Below are 9,829 nucleotides of genomic sequence, written 5' to 3'. Positions count from 1 at the left end.
GCCCAAAACACTTCCCTTTCCCCCAATAATTTCAGCTGAATTGGTAAGAAATATCCCTTTTCCCTGGAAATTTGGGGTGTCCGTAGTCCCCCAGTGCAGGGCTGGCAATTGGATGCAAAGGAATTTTGTGGGTGAAAGGGCTCCAAGGGCTGGGATGGAGGGATGGACAATGGCCAGACAGAGGGATGCAGTGGGAGAGGGGATGGACACAAAACCAGGGAGGGGCTCTGGGATCATCCCAGGGACTGTCCAGGGACAGTGGGATGATCCTGGAGGCCCCAGACAGACAATCTACACCCTGCCCAGACAGCTCTGCTGAGGGTTAATGAGCAGCTTTGTCATTAATTAGCTCAGGAGCCTGAGCCTTGAGGCCATTTTGCCTCAAAATTAGGCAGGAGTCATCCCTGGATTCACATCCCATTTCTGGATCCGGAGCTGGTGAAAGGAGGTGCCCAATTTGTGGGCAGTGACACCCCCCCAATTCCAACCCTCTCTCCCGTGCTCCTTGTTTCCATGGCATCCCCTCCCCAAATCACCAACACCTCCCTTTCACCTCTCCAGGACAGGATTTTCCCACCTGGAAATGAAGCAAAGGGTTCCAAAGAACCACTGAGTACCAGTATTCCCATTTTGACCCAAATCACCTGGATCCCAATCCCATGGATCCCAAAGAACCACTGGGTACCAACCAGTATCCTCATTTTAGCTCCATATCACCTGGATCCCATCCTCATGGATCCCAAAGGACTGCTGGATACCATTATCCCTATTTCAGCCCTGTATCACCTGGATCTCAACCCTGTGGATCTCAAAGAACCACTGGGTACCAGTGTCCCCATTTTGGCCCTACATCACCCGGATCCTAACCCTATGGATCCCAAAAAACCACTGGGTATCAACCAGTATCCTCATTTTGGCTCCATATCACCTGGATCCCAACCCCATGGATCCCAAAGAACCACTGGGTACCAGTAGTCCCATTTTGGCTTCAGATCACCTCAATCCCATTCCCACGAATCCCAAGGGACTGCTGGATACCATTATCCCTATTTCAGCCCTATATCACCTGGATCCCATCCCCATGGATTCCAAAGAACCACTGGGTACCAGTATCACCATTTTGGGGACATATCACCTGGATATATCACCCAGTATCCTCATTTGGCCCTATATCACCTGGATACCAGTCCCATGGATCCCAAAGAACCACTGGGTACCAGTGTCCCTATTTTGGCCCTATATCACCTGGATACCAACCAGTATCCCCATTTTGACCCTATATCACCTGGATCCCAACCCCATGGATCCCAAAGCACTGCTGGGTACCAGTATTCCCATTTTGGGAATACATCACCTGGGTATATCTCCCAGCATCCCCATTTTGACCCTGTATCACCTGGATCCCAACCCCATGGATCCCAAGGAACCACTGGATGCCAGTATCACCCTTTTAGCTCCACATCACCTGGATCCCAAAGAACCAGTGTCCCCATTTTGGCCCAAATCACCTGGATCTCAACCCCATGGATCCCAAGGAAACACTGGGTTCCATTATCCCTATTTTGGCTCCAGGTCACCTGGAATCCCAACCCTTTGCCTCCCACCTGGCACAGGGATGTTGGACACCCCCATTCCTGGGCCCACCCAGCTGGGTGAGGGTGCCAGGGGGGTGTTTGCTGAGCTCCAGCAAACACAGGGAGAGGAAAAAAGGGGAATAAAGGAAGGGAAAGCACCTCTTATCCAAACACAGCTGAGCCCACCAAGGGCCTCCTGCCTTTTTATCTTTCCAAGACCGTAATTAAGACTCAATAACCCCAAATCTGCCTCCCTTTCATCTCGGTCCCCCCCTCCCCAGGGCCTTTATTTGCCTCAGTTTGAGGGTGATGTCCCTGTGATGCTCCAGGGAATGTGGCATCATCCCCGGCACCGGTGCCCACTGCGGGATTTTATGGAATTTTTGGTGCACAGACACCCCCGGGAAGCCTCCACCTGCAGATTCCAGGCTGGGATGTGGCCCAGAGCATGGAAATTGGGGTCCCCCATCCCCATCTCCATCCCCGAGGTGGCTGGGAAGCTGCAGAGCCGGGGATGCTCCTCGCGGGGGCACAGCTCCGTAATGACTTTCCCAGCTCCTCGGGGTTATTCCCGGCTCGGGAGGCTGCACGTACTGGGATTATCCATCGGGAAAGCCCAACGAGGGGGCTGCTGCGGTGCAGATGTGGCCCCGGCCCCCCGACTCCCCCATTTCCTCCCCAATAAACCCCCCGAGCCCCCGGAGGAGTCTTTGACCGGGGCTCTCCCCCCCCACGGCGCCGGCCGAGGTGTGACTTTTCCCAGCTCATTAGGAAAAGCTGCGGGATTTTTAAGGATCTCAAACCCTAATGACCATCTGAATCCCATCAGCCGAGCGAGGAGAGCTGGGGGGGGGTGCAGGGAGACCCCCCCCTGCCTCTGGCACTGCCTCCTGGAGCTTCCCTGCTCCTGTCCCTTCTCCCTGGCCTGGGGTGTTGTTGACACCCCAAAAAGCAGCTCTGCCGGGGGGGTCCAGGATGGGAAGGTAAGCTCAGGGTACCAAGAGGACACCAAGGGGGACCCCGAGTCCCCCACTGGGAATTTGGTGGCCTCGGGGTGACACTGTGGTGTCCCCTGGGTGCTGGATGCTCCTGCCTGAGTAATGTGGGGCCAAAGCCCCCCTGGGGGAGGATAAATGGGGGGCTCTGCCCCCGAGGCAGGGGGACATGGAGGGGACATCCCCACCGAGGGCAGGGGGACGTGGGAGAACATCCCAAACGGGGGCAGGGGGACATGGAGAGGAGGAGGCATCCCCTTGGAGGGGGACACATCCCCACCGAGGGCAGGGGGACATGGAGGGGGGACATCCCAGTTGAGGGCAGGGGGACATCCCCATCGAGAGCAAGGGGACACAGGGGAGGGGACATCGCCATCAGGAGCTGGGGGACATGGCAGGGGACATCCCCATCGAGAGCAGGGGGACATGGTGGGGGGACATCCCCACCGAGGGCAGAGAACTCGGCACGGGGACATCCCCATGGAGGGCAGAGGGACAGGGAGGGGACACGGAGGAGTCTCGGGCCCCTCCCCGTCCCCTCCGCCCCCGCGGTGCCCCCGGGCCCCATAAAGGCGGGCGGGCAGCGCTGCCCCGGGTGGCCCCGCGATGCCGACCCCGACCCCCAGCCCGGCGCCCCCCGGCCGCTCCTTCACCATCGCCGCGCTCCTGGGACCCTCGGGACCCTCGCCTCGCCCTGAGCCCCCCCCGCCGCCGCTCTGGGGGTCCCCCCCGGCTCCAGCCCCGCTCCTGCCGCCGCTCTGCACCGACTGCTGCGGGGGAACCCCCGCATGGGCCGCCAGCCTCGGGGCTACAGGTACCGACAGCCCCCCCAAACCCCGCACAGGGACCCCCCTCTGCTGCTCCCGGGGGGGACATCGCCAATGGGGACCTCCTTCCTGCTCCCCAAAGGGGATCCCTTCTCCCACGGGGAACCAGATTCACCTCTCCTGGGGGACACCCCTAAATGGGGACCTCCTTCCTGCTTCCAAAGCAGGGACCCCCTCTCCCAGAGGGACCCACATCCACCTCCCCCACAGGATACCCCCAGTGGGGACCTCCTTCCTGTTCCCCAAGGGGGAACCCTTTCTCCCACGGGGAATCAGATTCACCTCTCCTGAGGGACACCCCTAATGGGAACTTCCTTCTTACTCCCCAAAGGGGGACCCCTTTCTCCCAGGGGGACATCCCCAAATGTGGACCTCCTTCCTGCTCTCCATAGGGGGAATCCCCTCTCTCAGGGGACCCACATCCACCTCTCCTGAGGGACACCCCTACATGGGGACCTCCTTCCTGCTTCCCAAGCAAGGATCCCTTCTCCCAGGGGACCCACATCCACCTCCCCCACGGGACACCCCCAATGGGGACCTCCATCCTGCTCCCCTAGGGGGAATCCCCTCTCCCAGGGGACCCAAATCCACCTTTCCCGAGGGGCACCCCTAAATGGGGACCTCTTTCCTGCTCCCCAAAAGGGGATTTCTTCTTCCAGAGGGACACCCCTAAATGAAGATCTCCTCCCTGCTTCCCAGGCAGGGACCCCCTCTCCCAGAGGGACCCACATCCACCTCCTCCACAGGATACTCCAAATGGGGATTTCCTTTCACCTCTCCAAAGGGAAGATGCCCTGAAATGGGAACTCTTCCGGGAGAATTCCATGCCCAATTCTCTTGGGACACCCTGAAAGGGGACATCTCCAAGAGGGAGAGCTCCTTCCACCTCCTCATGGGGACTGCCTCCGGAGGGAATATATCCAAGAAGGACCCGTATCCACCTCTCCAAGGAGATCCTCAGCAAATGGAGGACCCTCTCCCACCTCTTCACAGGGACTTTGTCCAAAGGGATTCTCTCCAACAGGGACCTGTATCCACCTTTCTAGGGAGATCTGCATCAAATGGGGGACCCTCTCCCACCTCTTCACATAGGGAACCCCCTCCAAAAACAACCTCTTTAAAGGGGACACCTCCAAGTGGGAAGATCCCTTCTGCCTCTCCAGGAAATGACCTCCCAAGGAGGGACCCCACTGGGACCTCTCTAAGGGCTCCTCTTCATCCTGACCTTCCCTCTCTCTGTCATCTCCAGGCTTCCTGATCTCCAGGTGCTGCTTCCCCGTCTTCAAAGCCAAGCCTGGCAAAGCCAAGAGGGTCAGGACCATCTTCACCAATGACCAGCTGGCCCGGCTGGAGAAGGAATTCTCACGGCAGCAGTACCTGGTGGGCACGGAGAGGGGCCTGCTCGCCTCCTCCCTGCACCTCACCGAGGAGCAGGTAACCCCCTCCACCCTCCAGCTCCACCTGGGAGGCTCCCAAACCTCGGTGCCAACAGGTGGGACCTGGGATGTGTCCCTCAGACTGCAGCAGGAGCCTTGTGGGGTGGTGGTTGCAGAGAGTTTGGATTAAAAATGTGGAGGATGCCAGGTGGGGAAACTGAGGCACAAAGGGTTGTCCAAGAGCCATGAACTTGTGTCCCTCTTAAGGCTGGACCTTCTCCACCAGTGGCAGGTCCAGCTCCTGGGGTGCAGGGGGCAGTTCTCCATCTTGCTGGGGACGGAGTGGGCACTGCCTGAGCCTGAGGGTTCAGCAGTCCAGGACTTCGTGGTCCGTGGAGAAACCAAGTTTGAAAGCCCTTCCTAAAGTGGGAGGGAATTGGTGGAATCACCATCCCTGGAAGTGTTCAAAAACCACGTGGATGTGGCACTTGGGGACATGGTTTAGTGGTGCTGGGTTAGTTGTTGGACTCAGTGGTCTTTGAGGTCTTTTCCAAACGTAATGATTCCATGATTCTGTGATTCCAAGGTGAAAGTCTGGTTCCAAAACCGCAGGATCAAGTGGAGGAAACAAAGCCTGGAGCAGCAACAAGCCAAGCTGGCCAAAATGGGTTTGGCCACCCCACAGGGGAGCCCTGACTCTCAGAGCCACCACGGCGAGGAGGACAAGGACTTCCCAGCAGAGTCAGAGGATGGACAGGAGGACACGGGGACAGGACCTGCACAGACTGGGACAAAGAGCTGCTGAGTGGCCCCACGGGGCCCTTTCTCCATGTGTATTATATGACTGTACCATAGCTGGCCATATCTAATATATACAGGATATATACAGGGCACTCCTTGGGCTGGGGGGGGTGGTGAAAATAAATTATTTATGCAATTTTTGGGCTCATCTTTGCAGAAGGACGAGGAAAGGGAGGAGGGAGAATACACACACCCAGAGTGGCAGCGAGTGTTCAATGAGGGCTTCTTTATGGGAGAAAGATTTGGGGGAGTGGGGGTCACCTGCACACCCCCACCCACAGATTATCCCAAAGGTGTTGGGAGCTGGGATATCTCGGAGATCAGGACCTTCACAGAGCACCCAGGTCCTTGTAGAGGATCTTCCTCTCATGGTCCATCCATCTCCCTGCCAGTGGCATCTTCACCATAACCAGCTCTGCCCACAGCTCACATGTCCCACCCAGCACTGGCATCCCTCTCTCCAGGGATTTTGGAGCCAGGACAATGGGGAAAACACACCTGGAGAGCAGAGCTGGCGGGAGCTTTGCGAGTTGGGCACCCAGGGTGACATCTCAGCTGGGCAAGAATTAGCCAGGGTTCGATTTGAATTGCTTGGCCCTGATTAGGCAGAGGTAGAGGTTTCTAATCCAGCAGTTCTGGGATGGACACTGGGCTGGGGATGAGCCAAAAGTGGGATCTGTGGGAAGCTGGGGAGCTGCTTGAAGGATGAAAAGCAGGTGAGCATCAAGGGCCTGGGATCTGCTGGATGAAAGCAGCAATGGGGGCAGCAGTGGGGACATCTGGGTGCTCATCTGGGCAGCACCAGCTCCTGGAAGCCGATTTGCTCCATACCTGTGCTGGGTTTGGAGCTGGAGCAAGAAGGGATCCAGGTGGAGGGTTTATTTGGGCAGGTGTGAAACCCAGAGCAAGAAGAGGGGGGATGTTGCAAGGAAAGGAAGGAAAATTAGGGAAGGGGACGATGCAAAGAGAAGGGATCAGTGCGAGGAGAAGGGAGATGTGCAAGGAAAGGGGGGACAGTGCAAAGAGAAGGAGATGATGCCAGGAGAGAGGGCAGTGCCAGGAGAGGGAGAGGGTTCAAGGAGAAGGGGACAATTTAAGAAGAGACAGTGCAAGGAGAGAGGGACAGTGCAGGGAGAAAAGGGATGTGCAAGGAAAGGGGATGAGGCAGAGAGGGGGGACAGTGCAAGGAGGAGATGATGCCAGGAGAGGGAGAGGGTTCAAAGAGAAGGGGAGAATTTAAGAAGAGACAGTGCAAGGAGAAAAGGGATGTGCAAGGAAAGGGGATGAGGCAGAGAGGGGGGACAGCACAAGGAGAAGGAGATGACGCCAGGAGAGGGGGCAATGTTGGGAGAAGGGGATAATGCATGGAGAGAGGGAATGATGCCAGGAGAAGGGGATGTGGCAAAGAGAAGGGGACAATATAAGATGGGACAGGAAAGGGGACAGTGCCAGAAGAGGGGGAGGATGCAAGAAGAGGACGGTGCCAGGAAAAGGGGGATGTGCAAGCAAAGGGGATAAAGCAGAGAGGCAGGACAGTGCAAAGGGAAGAAGATGATGCCAGGAGAGGGAACAATGTCTGGAGAAGGGATAATGCATGGAGAGAGGGAATGATGCCAGGAGATGGGATCAGTACAAGATGGGACAGTGCAAGGAAAGGGGACAGTGCAAGAGGAGGGGGAGGATGCAAGAAGGTGACAGTGCAAGGAGAAGGGGCCGGTGGCAGGAGGGCGATAAAATAAAAAGAGCAGGATGCAAGAAGAGGAAGGTGCAAGGAAAAGGGGGATGTGCAAGGAAAGGGGATAAAGCAGAGAGGGAGGACAGTGCAAAGGGAAGATGATGCCAGGAGAGGGAGCAATGTCAAGAGAAGGGGACGGTGCATGGAAGGGGGAATGATGCCAGGAGAAATGGAGAAGGGAACGTGGCAAGGAGAAAAGGACAATATAAGATGGGACAGTGCAAGGAAAGGGGACAGTGCAAGAGGAGGGGGAGGATACAAGAAGGGGACAGTGCAAGAAGAAGGGGCTGGTGGCAGGAGGGCGATAAAATAAAAAGAGGAGGATGCAAGAAGAGGACAGTGCAAGGACAAGGGGCTGGTGAGAGCGGGGTGATGCAAGGAAAAGGGGAAGATGCAAGAAGGGGACAGTGCGAGCAGAAGGGGCTGGTGCCAGGAGAAGGGGCCGATGTGACGGAAGCTGCCCTTTGTCCCGGCCGTTTCAGAGCCGGGATTAGCCGGCACATCTCAAAGAGCCCAAACTGTGCTAATGTCTTCACATGTCTGCCGGGAGCCCGCGCTGCGCCGGCGGGTTTAACCCGCTAATCTCCCGTGCCGGTGGGTTTATTGCAATCAGCTCCGAGACAACGGGGCTTACGGGGGTGTTTTAATATCGCCCGGCCGGGGGCCGAGCTGATTGCGGGAGTTAAGTTGTTCTCAGGACACCTTTAATCCCCTGGGAGCTGGCAGCGCTCAGCCTCCGGCAGGATTGGGCTCCTCCTGGGCAGCCACGGGGGATCCATTCCCGCTCCAGGGGATGCTCCCGCAGGGTCTGCCCAGCCCGGACCCCTCCCCGGGGGGTGTCCGACCAGGGGCAATGGTTTAATTAAAACTGCCGGGCTTGATTGAGGTTTTTTAAATTTACTTATATATGAGACGGATTAAAGCACGTCCCTCTGGCACCTTGGGGTTTGACCAGGAGGTTTTTCTCGTGGGGGGTGATAATCCTTGATGGGGTGGTCGGTCCCTGGGGGCTCAGGATGGCTGTGTTCCCTCAGGACAGCTGGGTGCCAGGGAAGGCCATCCCTTGTCCTCCTCTCACTCAGGGATTAGCCTGTTTGCAGGTTCCTCAGGGTGGGGAAGGGACTTTGTCTCTGTGGGACGAAGCAGGGATTACTGGAAGAGCCAAACCCCCGGAGCTGACCCTGGTCATGGGGATGGAGTTGATGGTTTGCAGAAAAGCTGGATTCATCCCGGTCATTTTATGCCCTGCCAAGCCCCTGCTGCCAGCCTGGACATTCTGGAAATGGGGTAGAAGTGAAGTTTTCTTCCCACTCCCTCCCCAGTTCGGGGAAGAGGAGTTTTTGCAGTTCAGCCCAGCTCCTGGCAAATCAGCTGGGGCACATGGATTGGGATCAAACCCAGCACCGTGGAAAAGATGGGAGAGAGATGTTTGGAAAGGTTTTGGGCTGGATCAACCCACCTGGGACAGAGCCTTGGCTCTTCTCATCCCCCAGGAAAGTCCGTGTGTAAAAGAATAAGAATAAAGGAGAAGAATTAAGGAGAAGAGCTGTGTGTCTTTACCCAGCCCCCTCCTCCCATCCCAAAGACCCTGCTAGTCCCTTCCTAATCCATGACTTTCTGCAAGACACTGTTTTTTCACCTGTCTGCACAACCCGGGATGGCTTTCAGTGACAGATAATTAAAAGGAAGTGAGAATTAAGCAGCTTTATTAAGAGGATAAAGGTTATCTGCCAAAGATGCAGCGCTGAGCCCTTCCCGGCAAATCTCCTCCCTGCTCCATAGATAAGTAGGAGTCTCCTAGGACAGGTAGGATGTGGGATGGGTGTGTGGGTGTTTTCCCAGAGGAATAGCCTGCAATGGGGATAAAATGGGTGGGTGGAGGGTTGGGGATGAATGCAGGGAGCTGGTGAAGAGGTGTAAATGGGTGTCTGGCTAAATGGGATGGGATATGGATGGAGAGATAGGAGAAGGGATAACCAGGTGAAGGTGTAGCCTGAAGGCCTTTCGGGTCTTCCTCCCTGCTCTCCTTCCTGCCAGGATTATTCCTGCTGAGCGCATGGCGAGGGATTTGTTTGCGGGGTGGGGCATTTGGATGCAGGACCCCTCCAGCCCCTCAATGGCCCTGATCCAGCCGCTTTCCCAGGCACCTTCCCGGAGCTGGGAGCCCCATCCCCTCGGCTGATTGCCCTGTTTTGAGGGGGGCTGCTAAATGGGATTACCATGTGGAAGGGCCGGGATGTCGGGAAGGACAACGCGCCCCTGGCAGAGGTTCAAGGCAAAGCCGGGACACGGGATGCCGGGGGTCGTTCCCGTGCATGTTTCCAGGCTCCATCCCCTCGTGTAATCTTGTTAAATGGTCAGGGAGCATTTCCCCTGCTTCTCCCTCCCCTTTAATTCCCGATTGAAACATCAAATAAGTTTCCCGAGGCTGCTTTGACTGGTTTCGGTGGAAATTAAATAATAATAATAATAAAAAAAAGACATCACTGGCAATGGGAGGAAATGCCACCACATCCCATAT

The 9,829-nt window shown here is 56.7% G+C and overlaps 1 protein-coding gene across 1 annotated transcript; it reads left to right on the top strand.

Moving 5' to 3' along the window:
• Positions 1-3,175: 3,175 nt before the first annotated feature.
• Positions 3,176-5,468, top strand: LOC113985049 (homeobox protein not2-like). Its single transcript, XM_027715607.1, is given in 4 exon segments — positions 3,176-3,383; positions 4,646-4,830; positions 5,359-5,442; positions 5,445-5,468. Coding segments are annotated over 4 exon segments (501 nt in total).
• The last annotated feature ends 4,361 nt before the right edge of the window (positions 5,469-9,829 follow it).

This window comes from Pipra filicauda, unplaced genomic scaffold (assembly GCF_003945595.2).
Source record: "Pipra filicauda isolate LSUMZ 115617 unplaced genomic scaffold, ASM394559v2 scaffold570_size292671_pilon, whole genome shotgun sequence".
Lineage (NCBI taxonomy): Eukaryota > Metazoa > Chordata > Aves > Passeriformes > Pipridae > Pipra > Pipra filicauda.
Note: the sequence above shows the minus strand (reverse complement) of the source record. Positions and strands in the feature narration are given on the sequence as shown.